Raw genomic sequence first — 24,593 nt, 5'->3', positions numbered from 1 at the left:
GGAGAACATGCAATTCCACCAGAAAGATCCCAGGAAGGCTGGGCCGCAAACCGGGGATCTTCTAGCTACAAGGCAAAAGTGCCACTGTGCAGCTTTAAACAAATTTTTCTAATCAAAAGTCTGTGTTTTTAGCAGTAGCAATGAGGAGGCAGTGACGGTCAGATGAAAGCTCTTGGGTTGCATCATGGGAACTGTAGGATCCTTCCACTTTTGGAAGGTGATCCATAAAGGGACTAAAAGTCGAAGCAACTGGTTGATCTATATTAACCATTCTTTAATCTATTTCTTACATGTTCCCCAAATTTGCTGGGTAGTAAGTCCCTGACTGACTGCTTTGTAACGTATATTGACTACACTGTATTCTGGTCCATTAAGGAAAGTCTTAATGAAAAATATCTGTCTCTGCCTTTCTACAGTAATCCCTATATAATTGCTAAATATCTGTGCAAAATAATCAATGTTGAGAGAAGCCGGTGCACTTTAATTGAACTCTTATACAATATGAAAATCAGTGGGAGAAAAATACACAATCAAAAATTGGAAAATCTGTTAAACAGCATAGTGGGGAGGGTCAATATTAACTTAAAATGCCTGTGGGTGAAATTAAAGCTTCTGTAGCCAGATCTGATCTTTCTAGATGAGGGGGGAAATATCAATAACAGCAGCATGATCCTTTGAGTCCAAGACAAACAGACGCCCTTCACACAGTTGCTCTGACAGCAGACTTAACAATATCACAAAACCATGGCATACTATTAAATGACATCTAATGCACATGCTAATATTGGCAACAATATTTTGGCTTGATGTGTGGTGAAACCATTGAAATATATGATTGCTTATAGAAAACAATACCTGATGCTTTAAGTCATTTTAAATTCTCTGTCTGCTGTGAGGCAATGGAATTGTACATAACGGTAAATGTTTCTTCAAGTTAAGGTGAAACAAGCATATTCCCTTTGAAAAATAGCATTTCCCCGGTGTGCATCATTTGGTATGTAACCAAAGTTAATATATCAATTCTGTAGTGTAAATCTGTAATAAGGAAGGTCTTGTAGTTTGTGTAGAGTGTTTGTTTTTTTAATGGAGCAATCTCTTGAAAAAATAGACATCCATGCTTCATGCTTTGCATCCCATTGTGTCCACGCTTGCTGTTCTGCGTAGTGTCTTTGTCTGTTCCCAAGAATACTTACATTACATACAACCAAACCAGGAAAAAGAAAGTGCTGAAATTAGATTTGGTAAGGAGCAGCATTGGAAATGTTTGACCTTGTGTATAAAACATGGAAACTCATTTGTCCGGTGAGTTTTGGGGTTTAGATAGATTTCCTTCTCCTCATGAGCTGGTGACTGTCTGTGAAGCTGTGGAGGCCCGGAGACACCGAGCTGATGGGCGAAGGGAAGAAGCTGTTTTTCAAGGTGCTGGGCGAGATCTCCTCGATCCTGTAGGACACCGAATGAAAATACTGATTGGGATTCAGCTGCGAGCTGAATGAGTTTTGATGGGAGAAGGCACAGCCCAGACCTCCCATCCCTCCCCCAGAGCTGCCGAAGTCATGCGAGTGGTAGTGCATACAGGAACACACTGACTGCAAATCTGTCACTTCTGCCCGGTATGGCTCACGTCGCCGCCGGCCTCGCTGCAGCGATTCATCCTGGATGTGGATGATCATGCTGTTCCGATTGCCAGCGAGCGAGGCCCGCTCCTCTGCGTCTCGCCGCTCATCCTCACTGTTCATAGTCAGGAAACGGAGCACCACCAGGTTGAGGAAGGCCCCGATGACCGTCAGGCCCACCAGGATATACATGAAGCTAAAGGCCACATACAGGGGCCTTTTCTGGAGGGCCCCTTTCTTTTGAAGGGCCACAAAGTCCCCAAAGCCTATAGTTGTTAATGTGATGAAGCAGTAATAGTAAGACTGGAAGAAGCTCCAGTCCTCGTAATGGGAGAAGGCAACAGCCCCGATGCACAGCGTGCCGATGCAGGAGAAAAATCCCACGGTCACCATGTTCTCCATGGACACGTCAGTGATGCTCATACCACAGCACTTCTTGATACGTTTCAGGAGGTACTTGACAAAAGTGTTCATTCTCTCACCCAGACTTTGGAACATAACAAGAGTCAGAGGGATTCCCAGGACGGCATAAAACATGCAAAAGGCCTTCCCTGCATCGGTCCCCGGCGCTGCATGCCCATACCCTGAAAATAGAACAGACAGCAGAAATTAGTGATGCGGAAAGATTTTGCTAAAGTGCTGGGTGCTTAGGAAGTGGCAGCCACTGGTGCTACGGCAGCTGCTACTCAAAAAGCCACAGATCAGCTTTTGTTTACAAACATGACCAAGCAAGAAATTTCCCTAAGAGTCTGCAAGCGCTGCCAAAAGAGGTATTGAATAGGTGCATGCCACAGAAATGTGTCCGCTCATTAATCTTATTTGGGCTCAAAGATTATGGCGGGAGGGGCGTCCAATTAGTCTGAAGTTTCCGGTGAGGTAAAAGAGTTTGGAGGAGGGATTGGAAAAGAGTCATGGGGGAGCCAGTGAAGCTTTTAGCTTAATTAGACTTTATCTTTAGACCACAAGCTGCTGACTCACACACAAACAGACTTTTGGAAATCAACCTGTGGGGCTAACAATGGGATTCATACACTATATTCAATTTAATTTTCAAATGCAGTAGAGACGATTTTATGAGCATTGCAAGTTATTTGCAAAGTTACTTCAAAGATTGCAGTATGAATGAAACCTACTGCTCTTGAATATGCAGGGCTTTGAAAGAGCGTCTTATTGATTATCTCTCCTCGACCAGAACCCATAACTGTGAGCATTAAACACCAAAACCATGGCCAAGAAACACCCACCATTCGTTGGCATGCGTACACTTCAACTACTGCCTTCCAAAGGGAGACGTAATATTTTTAGTGTACTGTACACCACTTTTTTCTTTTTTTTTATATGTTGCGAACAAATTCTATATTTTGTGTTCTCCAATATTGATTCTGTGTTTTCCCATATGATTTTCCACCCACTGGAATGTGTGTTTGGTTATGCACTAGAGGGGAAAAAAAACGCTTATATTTGCATGTACAATGTGTTGCTGGCTTTAAAGAAACATCCAGTGTCAGTAATGTATTGCACTGTTAAGCTTAAAAATGCAGGTTTAAATATTTCAGTAATGATTTGCTACATCACAGTTATATCATTAAAAAAAAAAAAAAACCAACAACTAATCATTATTTTTCATATAACACCCTGAATTCCCCTCTCTCCCCTTTAAATTACAGACTGTTTCAGCTTTTCTAGCTTATTGTGTTGGTTTTTCCCATTGCATACTTTTGTCACATCAACATTTTTCTCCAGGTATCCAGGTGGCTGCTTTTAGTAAACCTCTTGTTCACTACATCTGTGGCCAAGTTAGTGGTTAGCAGGTTAGCTAAGTGGAGTATTTAACAGCCAGAGAACCAGATATTTCCCTCAGGGGTTGGTGGAGATCAAAATATAGGACAAGAGCAAAATGCAACTTTAACTAAATGCTAATATGTAAACAAGTAATTGTGTGCTAGCATGGTCTGTAGCTGCAATTGTCTCTCCAAAAATAAAGCAAAACAAAAGAACAATTGTGAAGCTTTAAGTTTCCATTAAGTATTATAAGTCAATATAGAGAAAATAAGTCATTTATTAGAAAAAAGTTTCCCAGCATGCACTGTGTTGTTTTGCTTCCTTCTTGCCTGACTAATATCCCGTGATGTACACCTACAGTAAGTTTCAGTTTACATCTGAGTCAGTGATAGAATGTCTTTATGACACAATAAACTCAAGGAGGATCAGTATCCACTCCAGCCTTGTTGGTATCTGCAGGAAAAGAACAATTACAGATCATATCTCAGGCCAAGCATTGGCATTAAACAGACTGCCTAATTCACAGCAGAATCTGTTGTACAGATCTGGCGCCTTTTCACTAGGGAGCGAGCAAATGGAAGTGTTGGAAAAATCAAACCCTTTTCCTCATGACTTAACACATCGATGCATACGGTAATTTTACTCACCCTATATTCCCTTGAACCTAGAGACAAAATGAAAAATGTTAGTGGTAATTAAGAGTAACTGTACTCTGTCTCATAATCCTGCTTACTCTGCAAATAGGTGCTGATTTTCCACACCTTGTACAGCAGTGATGTATCACACTACAGTACCAGGAACAACACGTCACACCCAGTAGTGATATTACTGCAAAACACAGAGGCCTGTGCAGCCATTCGTTTCCCTCTTTGGAAGTCAAAAGTGAATTTACTCTTTCCTCTCTCCTACTACTTATCATACTCTCACTTACTTACACAGTGGAAATATACTTAATGCAAATGTACCTGTGGGTACAAAAAGATTTTAAAAAACACAGTATCCATAAAAATAATGCTTGAGAATGATCGGTCATTATTGACCTTCGGAACATCTTAACTCAAGCTCCAAATATTTAAAAATAAAAATAAAAATACCTGAACAGCAACCAGGATTACAATCTGTCTCATTCTGCAGAAACTGCCCGACTTCCTGTTTTTATCTGTGTCTAAAGTAAGATACTTAAACCACATGATAGCGACTGATCAAACTCTGATGAAGACTATGAGATGAAAAGCTGCAAATGAAGCCTTTTTGTCGAAATGCTACCTAAACAAATCTGCAGTATGTCAAGCAAATTTCACTCTTTGAAATCAATGAGACTCTGTGGACTGCCTGAGTGAAATGTTAAACCCTGTGTCAGACTCCTAAAAATCTCCCAAAAACCTGTGAAAGCATATGTTTCCTTTTAAACACACTAAAATTTGCAGCAGTGCTGATTTGAAAATTCAGCCCTTGAAGTTTGTAGTGTGCGTAGGATGTGTCGCTGGTGTGTGCTGACTACAAATGATTGAATTCTTTGAACAGTGAGCAGCGATGTGCATATTAGCTCTACATTTGTACAAAGGGAGAGTAGCTTCTACCAACAAAAGGAGCAATCTTATTAAAAATATTTAAAACAAAAATCTCCATTGGTCTCTCAGATAACACAGATAGAAATAACAGATAGAAATATTAATGATAATGTACTTTGTGGAAATGAGATAAATATGCTACAAATTTGGAAAATCTTTCTAGCAGAAATGAGCACTTGACAAAAATTTCTTGTTTGGTGTTCTCATCAAGTTATTCTAATTCATGCAGGAGAAAAAATATTTAAAGGACAGAAGAAATATCATGTGAATGATGCAGCAAAACGTGCTTGTTGCATCCCAAAAGTGTTAGGCAATTATAATCACATCTCAGGACAGATTTGTATACCAATCCATCTGTCTTCTTCCCATCTAGCTCGAAAATTAGCAAATTAATTGATTTTGATTCTTATTGCTTAAATTTGTTCTCGGCGAGTAATTAGGACATAATGAATTACAGTGGCAGCTGTGAAGAAGTGACAGCTTTCATTTGATTTGCACGACAACACGACTGTGCAGACAGATTAGCACAAATCTGGAATGCAGATAATCTTTCAACGTCGTGTTTTACACTCGAGGACATTCTACCAACTGAGAGGTATTTCTGTTTGGTCATTTGGGTTACCCTCAGCAGGCGCTCCTCGCTGCAATCACAGTGGAGTGTATTAGGTATCGATTCAACAACCGCCAACTGCAGGGTCACCACACTTGTATGTATCTCTTATTTGCTGACCTCTCTTTAAGTATAAAACTGAAGAGAAGAGCACCTAAGTGCCCGTGTGATGGTGGCTGACAGCACTGTGACGTCCGTAGTGTGGATCTGTAAGACGTAGGTAGGACACAGGTAGTACATTTAAAGCAGGAGGGTCAAACTCGTTTTAGGTCAGGAGCCACATTCAGCTCAATTTAATCTCAAGTGGGCCGGACCAGTAAAGTCATAGCATAATAACCAATAAGTGACCACAACTCCAAATTTTTCCCTTTTTTTTAAGAGCAAAAAAGAACATTCTGAAAATGTTCACACTTAATGAACTATGTTTTTTACATTATTTTACAAACATTATGAACTACCCGAATTTTTAAAAGAAAAATAAGCGCAATTTCAACAATATTATGCCTCAGTTTATCATTTACACATTATAGCTTACAGATTACAGTGTATCTATAAAGGCACAAAACATTTGGTTACAGGTATCTAGAACTGAACAATATTTTACAACTTGTTAAGATCTAGAAAGCATTGTAAATTTACATAATTTTCCACATCTGTGTAGTAATCCTGACCACCTGAACTGATACACCACACAAACTAAAGTGGAAACTATTAAGGAAAAAAGGTTAAGTTGTCAGTTTGCATTGTAGATGTATAAAATTTATGCATAAAAAATGGACAGAAGTTGTGGCAGTGCATCAACAATAGGGTTCCACCAAACCAAACTGTCTACTGAAACTGCTGACTGACATTTTATTGCACAGTGTTCAATGTCTTCAAACATTTTCACAATAAGGATTCATTTTCACTTTTGTAATTTTTACACTTTGCAAAGGCATCCTCCTGGCCGGATTGGACCCTCTGGAGGGCTGGTTTTGGCCAGCGAGCCATATGTTTGACACCCCTGATTTAAAGGAAAAGAAAAGGTCCTGTCAGTCTGAGCTCTAAACATTCATTCATTTCGTCTTTGCATTACCAAGGCAATAAATACAAGATGATTAGGGGATTTACAGGAACTCAGAGAGATGACCTGCAGACTGACAGAGTGGATATTAACTTGTAAAAGTAATCATCTGTGACATTTATCGTATCAGATAATATCCACTGAGGTACTGTCTGTCAGCAATTGGTATGAGACAATAAGAAGTTTATGAAAGCTTTTCAGTTTTCGTCTGGGGACTCTTCCTCCTCTGCAGCATGAGTTCTGATACATTTCACAGGGACTGTCTCTATAGATCAAAAACACTCAAAGAATGACTTCTAAGTAAGTAGAAGAAGAAGAAAAAAAATCCAATTGTGTCATAAACTGTGCCTTTTATTTTTTCTGGCAAGCCTCTTACAGTATTTCTTTGATGCCGTTGATGGGATGTGTGGTTTCTGCTGCAGCGCTGCCCTGTGTAATCTGTTTGTCCTGTTATAATGACTCTATTATCTGCTGTTGTCTTGGGAACAGACATATTTGCTCTGCCACACAGAACCCTGCCATGCACAGGTGCTTTTGTGCTCATGTATGCACAGGTGAACGCGTGTGTTTGTGTACGGTGTGTAGTGCAGCGGAAAGAGAATCACAATCTTTAATGAATGGTAAAAGCACGAGAGGCTCGGTCACTCAAAAATATTACATAATAAGACGTATTTTGAAAATGGAGGGTTATTTTCTGCAGGACTCCTGAAAAGACGGAAGATATGTGACATATTTTCAGTTTGTGTTCTCCGACAAGCTGCAGCAGGCAAGATTTGTTTGTAAAACCACACCAGTCTTATCAGCCGGAAACACAAAGTGTGTCTTCAGCAGAGAAGTGCTCACAATCCGTTAATTGAGATGCTGTAAATTTGCCTTGTATGCCTAAATGTAAATCTGATGTGGGGACACTCACAAAACATCTTTGAGAAATTATCTCTTAAGCAGATTTTCCTTGAGCTAGAATCCTTCTTGGCCTCAGAATATCTTCATATTTAAGGTAGTAGGATTATAAAAAAAAAACAAAAAAACAACAATGTAACAATTGATTGCTTTAATAAAGCGGACACATTTTGTAATTTACAGTACTTTATAGCATTGCTGCATAAACCCAGCATTCAATAGCGAATTAAAAATAAACCTGCTGGACATCTGTCAGGAGAAAACAGTTTCTGTGTATCTTAATGTGAGGTTAAACTTGGTGCAGCAGCTTCTCTCAGAATGTCTCAGTTTGAACAAGTTTTCTATATCACTGCACATCTGTTGAGTCACTCTTCAAATGTTAGAACAAACCAGAGTGGGAAGTGTGATGGCACGTCTGCACAAAGGTTCCTTCTGAAAATAGTGTTAGCATCACTTGAAGTAGGAGGAGGTAAATGCTGTAGCTCGATACACTTTGATGCCACAATCTTTTTCTACAACCCCTGTTACTATTAAATCAGTATCAGAATCAGCAGCCGTGCTAGCAGGCAGTACTTTCTAACAGGTCAATATGCAGAGAAGTGATGTTCAGTTGTATGACGATGTATGACGTTTACCATGTTGACCATCTTAGCTTAGTAAAGCTTGTATTTGCTGGGTGACATACAGCTCAAACTGATGGAATGCCATTATTCATCATTTGACAAACATATTTCATATCATGATGACACCAGACAAAATATCAGCAGACCACTAAAGGGGATCATGTACCAAACATCATGGAAATCATTCTTGTAGTTGAGTTAGGAAGTGTTATTCTCCTCCTGACTTCCTGCTAATCCAAAAATGAGCATAGAGGTGAAGCATGACTGGAGCTAAGGTGGACCATGGGCTGTCCTATGGTGGCATCCTCCTGTTACTCAAACCAGCCACATCCTTATTTAGGCATAACTCGAGCCTTAATACAATTTAAACAGGTAAGTTATGAAAAAATTCACCCCCATACAGTTGCTATGAATAGGAATATTAGCTACAGAGACCAAAATCTTTTTGGTACCAGAGTGTGCTGTAAAGTTGTAGCTTTTAACATGGAGATCTGTGGAGATTGACTCACTTTTGGAGGCAGCCTCAAGTGGTTGAACAAGGAACTGCACTTTTTTTTGCACTTCCGTATTGGCTTAATCTTTAAACCCCTGAGTTTGAAAGGTATTTACACAATTTTGTTTACACTTTTTTTCTGCCGTGGTTGAAAGGGAACTGAGTGGAGAATTCAGGCCACCAGCTGTTTATTGATGACTCAGCTCCTTATTTGCATAATGGTAGTGGATGGAACATTAAATTGAGTTTTCTGTTGCACATTTCTCTTAAATTAAATACAAATTTGTGCTACATTTTCGTTCAAAACCTACTTGCCATGTCAACATCAAAGTGATGATGAGGAAAAATCAGGGAAGCATAAATATGAGTGGAATTCATCTTCCTGGAACAATAAATATCTAAACTGTGGCCTGCTGCTGACGCTGAACATCAGCTGGAAATAACCAAAGTCAGTAGGGTTCATCTTCTGGCCACCATAAACATCTATATAATGTAGGCAATGCAAATGCATCTAATAGTTGACAGTTGACAAGCAAAAGCAAAAAAAAGAAGACAAAAATGCTGACCTCACTATGAACTAGAAGGAAAACCAGAGAATCATCAAAGTTACCATAAATGTCTGTATGATTTCATGGCAATCTGTCACATTGTCATTGTGAAATTCAGTCTGGACCAAAATAGGTGCCCGAATGACTGACTGACTGTTATTGTGATTATAACTAAGATGATTGCTGTTGAAAACGCAAATGCAGAATATTAAACAGATGCTACATCAAGATGTATATCGCTTCATTAAAAACATGAAGAGATACACATAATCCTTCAAACAAAATGCTAATGTATTTTCCAGCTATCGCACAATTCAATCTATAACTGAATAAATGTATCACACCCCCTGTGGCTCTCTGCAGTCACATCCAAAGCACTTCTAATGTTTTATACATTTATGAATATTAAGGCAGCTTTTATCATAAATTGCATGACTCAACCTTTGTTTATCTCTGGTCCACTTTACTATGACTTATTTTGAACGTCTGCCCACACCCACATTGTGAGCTCCACAGGTCTGAGTGAGCGAGTGTGAGTCATTGTTGCTCAAACTCAGAATTGACACAGCTGGCAGCCTAAATCCAATTATTATACCATTCTATTATTATATCATAAATATTAATTTTTTCCAGCACTGGAAGAAAAAGGAACATCCCACTCTCATTGAGTGGCTTAATGAATTAACCAACATTCTACACCTTGAAAGAGTTCTTTTTAAAAGGTAGACACAAAGATCCCGCAGCCTCTCATCTGCTACCTATGGTGATTCAACATTAATCTTTAAAACCTCTGAAACATATGAAGCCTTTCTCTGGAACATTAAATATTTATGACTAAATAAGAGACAAAAGTTAAAGTTTTGGAAGAGCATTCTAGGATATATACTACCAGTCAAGAGTTTGGATACACCTTCTCATTTAATACTTTTTCTTTATTTTCATGGCTATTTACACTGTAGATTCTCACTGAAAACATCACAACTATGAATGAACACATATGGAATTATGTAGTAAACAAAAAAGTGTGAAATAAGTCAAAACATGTTTTCTATTTTAGATTCTTCAAAGTAGCCACTCTTTGCTTTGATTACTGCTTTGCACACTCTTGACATTCTCTCAATGAGCTTCATGAGGTAGTCACCTGAAATGGTTTTCTAACAGTCTTGAAGGAGTTCCCAGAGATGTTGAGCACTTGGTGGCCCTTTTGCCTTCACTCTGTGGTCCATCTCATCCCAAACCATCTGGATTGGTTTTAGGTCAGGTGACTGTGGAGGTCAGGTCATCTGACACAGCACTCCATCACTCTCCTTCTTGGTCAAATAGCCCTGACACAGCCTGGAGGTGTGTTTGAGGTCATTGTCCTGTTGAAAAATAAATGATGGTCCACCTAAACGCAAACTGAATGGGATGGCATGTCACTGCAGGAAGCTGTGGTAGCCATGCTCATCCAATGTGCCTTCAATTTTGAATAAATCCCCAACAGTGTCACCAGCAAAGCACCCCCACACCATCACACCTCCTCCTCCATGCTTCATGGTGGGAACCATGCATGTAGAGACCATCCGTTCACCTTTTCTGCATCGCACAAAGACATGGCAGTCTCCTCTGAACAGTTGACGTAGAGATGTGTCTGCTACTAGAACTCTGTGTGGCATTTATCTGTGCTCTAATCTGAGCTGCTGTTATCTTGCCGTTTCTGAGGCTGGTGACTCGGATGAACTTATCCTCAGCAGCAGAGGTGACTCTTGGTCTTCCTTTCCTGAGACAGTCCTCATGTGAGCCAGTTTTTTGTAGCACTTGATGGCTTTTGCAACTGCATTTGAGGATACATTCAAAGTTTTGTAATTCTCCAGACTCACTGACCTTCAGTTCTTAAAGTAATGATGGACTATCATTTCTCTTTACTTAGCTGATTGGTTCTTGCCATAATATGGATTCTAACAGTCTTCAAATAGGACTGTCAACTGTGCACCAACCTGACTTCTGCACAACACAACTGATGGTCCCAACCCCATTAAGAAGGCAAGAAATTCCACAAATTAACCTTGACAAGGCACACCTGTGAACTGAAAACCATTTGAGGTGACTACCTCATGAAGCTCACTGACAGAAGGCCAAGAGTGTGCAAAGCAGTAATCAAAGCAAAGGGTGGCTACTTTGAAGAATCTAAAATATAAAACATGTTTTGACTTCTTTCACACTTTTTTGTTTACTACATAATTCCATAGCAACACTGTGGGCCTTAAAATAAAGCCATTAGCCGAAAGATGCTAAAAGGCTCTGTACAGCACAGAAAAAAACACAACAACACTAAAAAAGGACTCAAAATATAATTATGCAGTTTTCATTTTTTTAGTTTATTTGTTGGATTCCTATTGATTCCAATATTTCTTATTATTATTACAGTTGGACTGAGTGACTTTTACACAGAGCATCCAATACATTCAAGCTAAACAAATTTTCACAGTGCAGACTAAGCGTATCGGCATCAGGTCAGTGTTTCTGTATTTTGCAATGTACTGGGATTTAAAATCAGGTTTCTCTGGTGACATTCTGCATTGGTGCACCAGTAGCAATGTTTTGCATCACGACAACAGCGACCTAAACAGCAAAACCCAGGAAGCATCAACAGTCAACAGTGTTTGTGTAATTACTCCTATTGCCAGAGGTAGGAGACAAATATTCTGCAAGTTTCACAGAAAATTAAGGATTTGGGAATGGAAGTTGGGGCTGCACAGTGGCGTAGTGGTTAGCACTTTCGCCTTGCAGCGAGAAGGTCCCTGGTTCGCGTCCCGGCTTTCCCGGGATCTTTCTGCATGGAGTTTGCATGTTCTCCCTGTGCATGCGTGGGTTTTCTCCGGGTACTCCGGCTTCCTCCCATAGTCCAAAAATATGCTGAGGTTAATTGATTACTCTAAATTGCCCGTAGGTGTGAATGTGAGAGTGATTGTTTGTCTTTGTATGTGGCCCTGCGACAGACTGGCGACCTGTCTAGGGTGTCCCCTGCCTTCGCCCGAGTCAGCTGGGATAGGCTCCAGCCCCCCCGCGACCCTAGTGAGGATTAAGCGGTGTATAGATAATGGATGGATGGATGGAATGGAAGTTGAAATTCTATGCTATTTTTATTCTTTAGCAGACAGCTGCAATTGTCACTTTGTTTTGTGTTTTACTGCTTAAACTTTTTCCACTTAGCTTGTACCATCATACGGGAAACAAGAGCATCTATTTTTAACTGGAAAAAAAGCATAAATTATTCATGTGGAAAACTGTATATGACACTGATACAGTAGAGACATAGTTGATATTCACTAAATGCTTGATCCTCTAAACACAATTTATCCCAGACTGCAGTAGAGTAGTCTCCCTGTGGTTTTCATTTATTTTCACACGTGGCAGGTTATATAATACGTATCATCCATAATTCATACCGCTATCAAGGTAGTCCCTCATTAGCACCCACACGCAGACTTGATAGTTACTCTACAAGTGTCGAGGAGTTGCTTAAACCAACGGCTTTTGCTCGTTTGATCCACAGGTTAATCTGCCTCATATTATTTCAGGTATCCCCGTGGCATTAATTGCTACAGGCCGTGGCATTTTAATGAAGGTCAAGAAGAGCAGGGAGCACAGAGGTGAGAACACCTTGTTCAGCTCTCTGCCTGAGTCTCCACCACGTCACCGACAAGAGCTTAATGTGTCTGGGAAGTGGGAAAACCATGGTTACCTACTACAGGCAGGGAACCTTTCACTATCAGTGGGTTTTGAAACACTAAGTCTCCCCACAATTCCACTTTGTTATGGTACCATAATGGTTATGGTCTTTCAGCTGCTAGTCGTCTTAACTCTATTGTTAAGGGAAAAATGTCAAATGTACAATTCTACGCTGGCAAAGAGGTAATTCCACCAATATCAGAGAAGCCTGGTAGCAGCATAGAAAGATCACATTTACATTTTAAGTGTTTTGTGCAACGCTCTTATCCGAGACTTACAATGAGCGCAGAATGTCATAGAGTAGCATAAAACACACTGACAAAAAGCAGATTCGCTGTAAAGTTGGCATTCAACATATGTTTCATAAACGAATGCTGCCCTTAATGATTATTTTAACACTAAATGACTCAAAATATAAATTGCTTATGAGTGTTGGGATGCTCCACAGAAAAATCTTCGGGCGCCAGAAGTGAAGTCTTAGTTTATTTGGAATGAGATAAAGAAAAAAAGCAGCTCACATGTTTGGCAAACATGGTTAAGTAAACAAAGAGAGCCCCACAGAGTAGAAAAAGTCCAACTTGAAGGGGGAAAAGATGGAGAAAAAAGGGCTTCGATCATTCTTCTCAACTACTGCTACAGTGTCATAAAAAACATCCATCCATCCATTATCTACACACCGCTTGGACTGTGGGAGGAAGCCAGAGAAAACCCACACATGCACAGAGAGAACATGCAAACTCCATGCAGAAAGATCCCAGACCCAGGCCAAGACACAAACCGCTGCAAGGTGACAACTGAGTCACTGTGAAGCCCCATGAAAAATACAGCTTTACTGAAAGTTCAAAAGAAAACTTTACTGGAAACATCTAACTTTTGTCTTAAATTCAAATCTTTTTTTGACAAATAGCTTAAGTCTCAAAAAGTTTAGATGTGTGTCAACATGGTTGTAAAAAAATTACCCTAAATAATGAATTTATTTATTGGGATGAAGCAGGGGTAGGTTCGAGGCTGTGTTCAACTCCAATGTCAGGTGTCTATCTGTCAAAAAAAAAAAGGGTACTGTGCCAGGATGCACTGAAACAAGCTGCAACACAACACTGGTTAACATGTTAGCAGTTATGCCAGCAGTTATCAAATTACATATTTTTACCACATTTGACACAAAATATTCATTTTGTGATGTTTGATGCCACCTTATGATCCCAGTGAAAAATCTCTGCCCTTTTGCTCATTTCTGGTCTCTAACAGCTCTTTAGGAAACACTTGGCTCTTAAGTTGCTCAACAGAACTGAAGGAATCTGCAGAGCTGAGTGATAATTCTCTGTATTTGTCCTTATGAATGACCCTTTCACATTACACTAGTCATTTAATCCATTATTAACACAAATATACTTAGAAATGCAGCTTTGAGCTTAGCAAGTAATGGTTTAATGAAACCATTTTGACCATTGGTATGACACTAGATGTGAACAGTAGTCTCTTGTGTTTTTGACCCAACCTTGACCTCTATGCTAACATTTTTCTACGCTGTTTCTGACACATTGCATCTTTAAAAATCTATTATTGCTGCTGTTATAACTCAGAGGAGACAATCACTGTCACAGATATAAAAGAAAAAATGTACAGTAAATGCCTTGATTTGATTAGACATGAATAAAACATCAGAGTCATATTAGGTTAAGTCAAACACCAAAAATAGACAGATCATATGAGGGGAATTAAGAACCAGCTACTTTATTGGCGCTGTGTTACTTCAACATATCAAAACTCTAGACTGCCTGCATACTTATTTAAGAATTTCCTGTCAGGGAGGGAAGTTAGAGATGCTGTCAAGGTCACAGCATTAGTATAGGACTGCCTGCACCAGAAATTAAGGATAAATATGCCAGGATGAATTCTGTGCATGAAGTCTTTCTTTGTTTTTGTCTGCCAGGCATAAAACCACACGGATTAGGAAATACAAGTGGACCTCTGCAGAGTCCACTTACAATAAGGAAAGTCCTGCCTCAACTTCGTCGTCTCTGAATCATCTGTTTGCTCAGAATGGGGCGTTTGCTCTGGTGAGCTCAATTTTTCTTGGGGAGACAGGTAGACAATATATAAAAAGGAAGTGTGAGCTAGAAGCCGAGCGGCCTGAACAATAGAGCTGGTAATCCTTTGTATTGCTTGTGGAAGTTAGATGCTGCAGCTCCTCTGAGAATTTGAGATTCCTTAAATCTTGAGGCAGAGCCTATGTATACTGAGTATGTAATCCATCTCATAAGTAAGTCCTGCTATGTCTATCCTGACTGTAATTCTCTCAGTGACACCAGCATCAGAGGATGTAGCTTCAATTATTCCATGAATGGCGACACTGTTACTTTGTGAAACAGTCTCCTCTCATGAGTGTGTTCCCTGATGTATCTGAGCAGCAGTGCCGGATTCAGCAGGAAGAGCAACAAACAACTCCCTAAGGCTGTAGAGAACAGAAGCCAACCGACACACGTCACACAGACATGGGGTATAGGAACGCTCAAGGCAAGAGATGGCATCGTCAAGTATGGTAATGAGGAAGCCGAAAAGAGGAAGCTGGTCTGGCAGTGTGTAGCAGCAACAAGCAGAAACACGAATGGTACTGACAGACTGTCAGCTTTTCAAAAAAAACATCTCATTATGTTTGTCTGAGGTGACCATCCAGCTAGCATTTCCACATAAATAGATGGCAAAACTGGACCCATTTTGCTGTTAGTTTAAACACAAGGCATTTGTGCTCCAACAAGTGTCTTGTTATTAAACTAAAGTATAGCTATTGTTTTAGCAGCACCTGAATTAATGTTTTAGGTACACATTTACAATGTAGATTTTATAAACAATATCTTAGATTAACAAAAAGTTACAAACTACACTACCGTTCAAAAGTTTGGGATCACCCAGACAATTTCATGTTTTCCATGAAAACTCACACTTTTATTCATGTGCTAACCTAATGGCACAAGGGTTTTCTAATCATCAAATAGCCTTTCAACACCATTAGTTAACACAATGTAGCATTAGAACACAGGAGTGATTCTTGCTAGTAATGTTTCTCTGTACCCCTACGTAGATATTCCTTTAAAAATCAGCTGTTTCCAGCTAGAATAGTCATTTACCACATTGGTAATGTCTAGACTGTATTTCCGATTTATTTAATGTTATCTTCATTGAAAAACGTTGAATGTCCTTATTTCTGAAAGACATTTTTAACTGACCACAGATTTTTGAACGGTAGTGTATATGTAATGTGAAAGGTACATACGACACAAGATGGACACTCCAGTCAACCATGATTCCAGCTGCAGGATGGTGTTTCAATTACAAACAGCTCTGAAAAATTAACTGGAAACTTCCCGTCCAGCATCTAACAGCAGATAATTTCGCAATTTACAAGCCGGTGGAGACCAAAACAGAACTCACAGAACTAAATAAATGCACACGTAGCTCACTCTGTTTCTGCTGGTAACTGCTTCCTTACACATCCTCAATAATAATTTCCAAAATGTGATAATGTGTTGTTTTTCCAATTCGCTGCATTGCCCCTAAGTGACCATAATGATTTATTGCTGTACTGAAGTGTCTTAGTAAGATGATGGAGCACCAGAACAGCTACAGTGAGCCTTGGCATTGATTCTCCAAGTGTCTGACCTCTTCTGCAGGGATGAACACCATTCTTCTGAAAGATATTCCCTCTTTTGGTGTTTTGATGATTGTCATAGAGAGCATCAGTCCTAAATCTCCCATGGGTGTTTAACGGGGTTAAGATGTGGGGACTGCAAAGGTCATGGCATATAATTCACACCATTTCCATCAACCATTCAGTGATGGATGGAGGCATTGTCATTCTGAAAGAGACCACTTCTATGGAAATGGTTCATCACAGGATAAATGTAATCAGTCAGAACAGCTTTGTACTGATTTGCAGTCAGCCTTTCCTCTTGGTTCCTCAATTTATCACCCTTCTATTTTATTCATCCATCCATTATCCATACACCGCTTAATCCTCATTAGGTTCGCATGAGCATTAACTGACTTAGGGTGAAGGCAGGGGACACTCTGGACCGGTTTCCAGTCTATCACAGGGCTACACATAGAGACAAACAATCACACTCACATTCATACCTATGAACAATTTAGAGTCACCAATTAACCTCAGCATGTTTTTGGACTGTGGGAGGAAGCCAGAGTACCTGGAGAAAACCCATGCATGCACAGGGAGAACATGCAAACTCCATGCAGAAAAGATCCCAGGAAAGCCAGGATGCGAACCAGGGATCTTCTAGCTGCAAGGCCAAAGTGCGAACCACCAATCCACTGTGCAGCTCCCTTCAATTTTATGTTTTATGTTAACATGTTTTTAAACTGTGAATGATCAAAATCAAGCAATAATAATAATAATAATAATAATAATAATAATAATAATAATAATAATAATAATAATAATAATAATAATAATAATAATAATAATAATAATAATAATCAATAATCTTAAGTCTTTAGGAGGTTTAGAGACCAGGTCAGTGCTGTATAGGTTATACGCAGTATATTTTGTAAATTGTGAATACAGGACTTTTACACTGTGATTTTTTAATGTCAATATAGCATGTGAAGATTCGTTCAACACTAGCTGAGCCTACATGCCGTAGACACCAGATACACACAGTACTCTGTAGAATGAAGAGCTTCTGGGACTGTTTTGAACCTGATGTATATTTTTAATATTCTTTCTAACTGTATGTTAGAGTGTAGGGATACCAGTATTGGTGAGATTGCCAGCGCTGTTTGATTTCATAGCCTGAATAAATCACATATTTTTGTGCTTGATAACTACACTGTCGGCGATATTTCCTGCAGCAAGTACACTCAGTACAGTCTTGGCAAATAGCACCTTATCCCTGGTCAGCTGGAGCCTGTCCGAACAAGAAACACACTCAGGCTACATTCTCAGTGCAGTCTAACCTGCAGCTAATCTTATGGAGGATATTAAAACCATCCACAGATCATCAGTAACAAAAGTTATCACCTCCATTTTTGCTCAGGATCTCAGTTGTGGTGCGCTGCCTGGCTGAATTATTTATTGTTCTTTCTTTTGGAATGTTTTGTTTTGCTCTGCGCGAGTAATGTCTCTGCAAATCTGCAAGGGAACCAAAAAATGCCAACTTCTCTCAGGTATGTTTATGGTCATGGTAAAGCCTACTTAGCAGACACATGCTGCAGGATCAGTGGAGATTAGGTCAGCATCGCTGGACAAAAGAGATTCCAATATAATCTTTCATCCTCCATCAGGGAGATGATTCTTCAGCTTCGGTTTAATTCTGACCTCTGATACAGGTACACTTGGGTTTAAAAAAGTTCTATTCTTGATCACAGCGGTGATGGGTTATAATAAAAAGCATCCAAGGGGAATCAGAGGTGCCATCTCCACTCAGATCTCCAGTTCTCTGTTTAACTTCCTAACATTGTATCTCTCTCATATGCATTCAGTGACACACATACTTTCAAACAAAGGGGACTCAGAGGCCAACTTATCTCCTGGAAACTACTAATCAACAACCACCTTATCAGATAGTCATTGTAACTCGGCTCTTCAATCTTCTGTTTTTCCCTTCAGCTTCCAGCACAATGCTGGCTGGGAATAATTTCACTGATAAAACACCACAGGGGAGAGGAGTATTAACAAAGGTGACTCATGCGCCTGCAACCTTCAAGGCAAATCATAATTCCATATTTCATCTGAAAGGATGTTTCACTAATTTTCTCCTTTTTAAATGCATGCTGTGAGGTGTCTTTGAACTCTCCCGTCTGAAGACTGTTTGTGTCTGTCCTTCATCAGCAATCTCAGACTGTGAGCTACTACAGCACCTCCAGTGATAAACATAGCTCAAGGAATTTACTATGAGATGTTGAGCTGTCAGCGGCATGCCGAAGGGATCATTTGAGATTCTCAGCAGGCAATCTAACACAAGGATTGGTTTGGGAGATTACTGAGGTCAAAAATGTATGATTTGTTCTGAAGAGTGAATTAATGAGAGTGAAGAGTGAACTAGGTCCAGGTTTGAGAGAACTCAAACCTGGGCCTCTTTTGAGATTGACATTTGCTTTGTCATTGCTTCTTTGTATGCTACAGTAGTCCCCATGATGACTAAGGCCACAGCAAGTCAAAATTTAGTGAAAAAAAACTGTTATCAGACTGACTTGCTATAAAAATGCTCTCCTTTGGTACAACAATGACTACAGCACGTCTGTTGGTAAGACCTCACTGGTTAGGGTTAGGAGGCATGGCATGTTTTTGTATGAGAAATGACAGCTATGAAAATAGTTGCCAGTGAAAGATAAATAAGCATGTGACCTGTTCAGGCCCGGCCTACCCTACATAGGATCAGCATGACTCCAACGTTTGTCATCTAATATGGACTTCTAACCATCATCATTTTCCATTATATTTATGAGGCTTTAAGCAGTAACACATAAAATGATGTTTTTCATTAATGAATGCTCCATTATTACAACAAGCTGGAGATTGGCTTGTTTGCTGCTTTACCCAGAGTTTTGATAACAGTTTTTATCCCTGTCTGTTATTATTGGTATAGGAGCTCACATGATGCCGGAGAGAGGACTAGCACTCAGACAGCAGGTGTTACAAGTTTTTTAAAAAGTCATACAACATAAGCATATGAAATCAAGAAGAATGGACTGAAACATTTTTATTTGTTCTTGGTAGATTCAACTCTGTGCCACCAAACCTGCTGCTACTTTAACCCATGAACCAAAAATTTAGCAAAGCTTATCCACCTGGGAGGAAATCAGGAAAAGAAACGCATGCTGCTGACGGCAGAACACCTAACAGAGATGTCTTTAAACTGAACTTGCATAGATCTTGGTTCGGCCAAAGAAAAAAATCTTCTCAGTTAGGGTGGCTTGAGGTGTTTCACGGTAGAAGTTTCCTATTATAATGAAGAAGACTACAGCCGTGTGCTTTTGGAGTTGTCTAAAGGACAATGCATAGCAGAGCTACAAAAGGTACAACAGTAAAGCTATGAAGATAAAACAAAAAGTGTAATAAACTGGAATTATCCTAACTATCCTGTAGGCTGTATTTGAGTTTGCTGATAACATTGCACACAGATCACATAGTTTCTGGGCTTCATGCAGTGCAAATGACTCCATCTACTTTGTTATTTGATCTTTACAGTTTACAGCAAAACGCATTACCGTGTTAAATGGCGTTTAGCAATGAGACAGAGCTCCCTGATTAGTTTGACAGAGGCGATTGGAAACAAAAGCAGTTTCCAGAAATAGATACTCAAACTTTCAAGTATTTACACCAATAAACAAAGGAAATGTCGATGGACTGTCAATAAAGGCCACTAATTAGTGCTGTAGGGAGGCTTACTTGTTCTTCTCTGACAATTATGGGTGAGAACCGTATGGATTTCTGCTTCATCATTGAAGAGTGAGGTTCTATACCATGTTGCACTGCACAGTTTACACCATGAAACTCAAATAGCTGTTATTTCTCTGTCACTGAAAAACAGCTGCTCAGTACACTGTTTACTGGCAAAAATCTAGTAATTACCTTTACTTTTAACGCATGTAAGCATTTCGGGAAGTTGACAAGTTGCACATTTTTAAAACCAGGAATTTGTGTAAAACAATAAAAATATATATATAATTTATTAAATTATTCAAATATATTTTTTAATGTCACTATGTACGCTTCTGTTTCTATCCCAACACTTCTCAACATAATCTCAGACTACAGGGGTCAGATCCTTTATTTGTTTATATATACTCAAAGAATATATAAATGTGGAGCGTTTTGTTATTTTGCTTGTTTGTTTTTTTTGTTGTTGTTGTTGTTGTTGTTGTTGTTGTTGTTTTTACGAATAATATCTTGTCGCTCTACCATAGCCCCCACAGTCTCTGGGCTTGAAAAGTCAAGTCAACACAGACACACATTAAACCTGCATTCGTTTAAACAGCCAGCAGGGGGCGACTCCTTTGGTTCCAAAGAAGTGATTGTATAGAAATCTATGAGGAAATGACTATAATCCTCACTTGATTTAATGCCTCAGTAAATATTTTCCTGATGACTTTATGGTCACAGTCGCTGGCTTTGGATCTCCTTCAATACAGCATGATATTCATTTTGTACATTTTTCCCCATTTAGAGTAAAACAAATGACCAAGCAATGTATGTTTTAAGGGAGGCTATTTTGGGACTGGCAGGTTGCTACAGTAGACAGATGTTACAGAGTGACATCATCTTTCATTGCATGTGGTTTCAAATTACCAAGATGGTGACAGCCAAATACCAAACTGGAAGCTTCAAAACTGTCCACAAAACCAATGGATGACACTACAGTGGGTACGTCCATCTTTTAAATACCCATCTATTCAGTAAGTAAATATTCACTTTCTTATAACTAAGGTTTTGGCCCCTACTAGCTCCTGAGCTTTTGTAGCTCTCATCCCCGGCCCATATGCTGAAGTGTCCTTGAGCAAACAAGCATCTTGCATGGCAGCTTTGTGGCTATTGGTGAATGATTGGATATATGGGAAACCCATTATAAAGCCCTTTGAAGATTCTGAGGAGGGCAAAAATCTGGAAAGGGCAAAAAACAATGCCAGATTCTAAAAAAATAAAAATAAAAATAAAAATACAGCTGTGCAGCTCCTCCCTCACTGTTCTAAGACCCTCACACCAGACAAGCATGATTATGTGCATGTGCTTCAAACATGCAGAACAAAGGCTAAAAGCAACATTTTTGATTTGACACAATATTTAAACCTCACTCTCCTGAGTGAAAGTCCTCCATCTAACCCACTGCACCATCACATGCTGCTCTCACCTTGGATCTAATGAGGCCAAAAAGCTATAAAAATCACCATAAAGGTTCAGAACATTTTACCGTTTTATAAGCTAAGTAGCCCGTGGGTAGTCTTACATTAAAACAGTCATGCCAAACCATGATAGAAATGAGGCTAATGACAGCCATGAGACTGAACCCAAACAGTAAAATTGCAGGCTGTAAAACTAAAATCTTCTTGTATAACTTTGTTAAACTGCACAGCTGGGTAATTGGTGTTGTAAGTTTGTTACACGGTGCCACTTTCTGACATATAACCTTGTATCTCCAGCCATTGCAACCCTCTGCAGGATAAAGCAGGTGTAGCTGATCAACGGATGAATGGATAACCATGCCTTCCATTGTTAACAAAAAATAAGTATTGATTATACCTAATTAAAAGTACATTTTCAAGTTCATTCTCACATTTATATTGAAATCAAAAGCTTGTGATAACTGCAGAATTAAAAATAAATAAACTGTCATTGCATAATACATCAACTAGCTATTATGCTCTGTAGTAACTTATCCCCTTGTATACGTTTATATCATCAGTCACTGATCTTTGCAGTTTGTGTTTGCGTCTAGTCATTTCACTTGTTTCATTTATCATTTCCACCATAACATTATCAATTCATGTCTTTAAAAAAATCATTTCAAGCACTGGGAGTTGTATTCTATAGAAGTATGACCTCTCAACCTCTCTTCTTGACCTAGCTGTTAGCATAAGCAACAAATTAAAATGTAAAAAAAAAAAAAAAAAAAAAATGCCCTGGAGATACAAACTGCAATAAATTTGTTTCAGGCAGGATTAATTGTAGTGTTATGTTTTACCAGAGAACTCTTACCACCTACAGAATCAAGAGAAACCAGGAGCACAATAACAGCATCAGCTCTGCTCAGTGTTGATAACTGTCATTAACTTCAAAATATAATCTGCTTTCACGTCCTATAAAATGTCCATTGGAGAATATTTTGTGGATGCATTCTACAGCAGTTGCAGCCCAGTGCAGTCGTCACAATCCTCCCAGTGCAGCATCGTTACAAATTCTTCAGATATTTAAAGTCCCGTCACATTCGGCCTGCTCCTGGCAGAAATCCTAGCTGTCCCAGGTGTCACTCTAAATCCTCCTGTTGGGCTTCACCTAATGAAGCTCATTGCCCGGCATCAGGAAATATGGCCATTGAGTGCTGCTAAGCAACAGGCACTCGTGCTATTCTCACTAAAAATCACCTCCCCAGAGGAACTGACACCACTTGGCCCGGTGTGGCCCTTCTGCCTCTCTGCCCACAGACTTGTAACAGGGATATGTTTTCAGTCAGAAGGTCATCTCAAACTGACGTCTCGGGTAATTTTTCCTAGATGGAGACATGTGATGTTTGTTGAGCGAGGACTGTAATTACGTTGAACCACAGCAGCCAGGCAGCCTTCGCTAATGGTCAGCTAGTCGCCTCTTGGCTCCACATTACAGGCTGTCTGTCACGTGGCTGTAAAATATCTGCAAACTGGCTTTCTTGTTTTCCACCTTCACTTGTTTGGTGTGACGCTTCATGTTGCTTTTCTAGGATTTTTGTGGCTGAATCCTTCAGCAGCAGACCTGCATTTTCAACACAAACACAATGACCTAGAGCTAATCAGGCTTTTTATTTCTCAACAGCATACACTACCATTCAACAGTTTGGGGTCACCCAGACAATTTCCTGTTTTCCATGAAGACTCACTTTTTTTTCATGTGCTAACATAATTGCACAAGGGTTTTCTAATCATCAATTAGCCTTGCAACACCATTAGCTAACACAATGTACCATTAGAAGACAGGGTGGTTGCTGGAAATGTTCCTCTCTACCCCTATGTAGATATTCCATTAAAAATCTGCCATTTCCAGCTACAATTGTCATTTAGCACATTAACAATGTCTAGACTGTATTTCTGATTAATTGAATGTTATCTTCATTGAAAAAAAATGCTTTTCTTTCAAAAATAAGGGCATTTGTAAGTGACCCCATACATTTGAATGGTAGTGTATTTGAACAAACAACCACTTGATCCTCTTTAAGACTGCACCTACAGATAAAGATGAGACTGTCTTACACATTTCTATTTTTGTTATTTAAAAAAAGTTTTAAAAGTGATCTGTCACATAGCAACAGTAAATACATCCGTACATTTATCCCAGGTTCAATCCATAAAACTAGAATCAGAGGTCAGATTGACAGGTGGAACTTGGAGCAGAGTCTTATTTAAAGCTCTCACAGCAAGGAGCTGCTGTTCTCTTTTCTGCTGGAGTGTGTGGTGACATTGTGCCAAGATCTAAAGAGCTTTCTAAGACCTTCTGAATAAGGAATGTGGGGGCCTCCAAGGCTGGCGAGAGATTTAAATAGGTCACCATATTATTAGACATAAATCATTAAACTGTATGGAAAGGCATCTACAAGTCATGTAGACTTCAAGCAACTGTCATTTTGTCCAGGACTGGACTGTGGGTGTCAAAGTGTTTACAATTAGAACAAGTTTCCATGAGGCATGACAGGAAAAACCTTTATTATCTACAAAAAACAGTAGAGCAAAGCTACAGTTTGCCATTGAACTTACAGGCACAGAGCAGGCCTTTTGGAATAATGTGCTCTGGACAGACCAGTTAAAGGGATGTTTGGCCAAACTAACAGTAGACATGTTTGGAGCAGACCAAAGGCAGCTTTTCAGTTGAGGAACCTTGCCCCAACTGTGAAGCATATTGGTGCAAATGTTATGCTTTAGGATCACTTCGCTGCTTCAGGGATTGGGCAGCTTGCGGTCATTGATTCAACTCTGAAT

General features: G+C 39.5%; 1 protein-coding gene across 1 annotated transcript in view; it reads right to left on the bottom strand.

Annotated features, from left to right (window-relative positions):
* Positions 1-464: 464 nt before the first annotated feature.
* The window catches only part of kcnk9 (potassium channel, subfamily K, member 9), a 47,073-nt gene continuing 22,944 nt past the window's right edge, over positions 465-24,593 (bottom strand). Inside the window, exon 2 of the mRNA XM_023265603.3 lies at positions 465-2,200. Coding sequence (XP_023121371.1) covers positions 1,317-2,200 — 884 coding nt within the window. The 3' untranslated portion in view covers positions 465-1,316. The remainder of the gene's footprint in view (positions 2,201-24,593) is intronic.

The sequence above is a fragment of the Amphiprion ocellaris genome, chromosome 15, assembly GCF_022539595.1.
Source record: "Amphiprion ocellaris isolate individual 3 ecotype Okinawa chromosome 15, ASM2253959v1, whole genome shotgun sequence".
Classification (NCBI taxonomy): domain Eukaryota; kingdom Metazoa; phylum Chordata; class Actinopteri; family Pomacentridae; genus Amphiprion; species Amphiprion ocellaris.
Note: the sequence above shows the minus strand (reverse complement) of the source record. Positions and strands in the feature narration are given on the sequence as shown.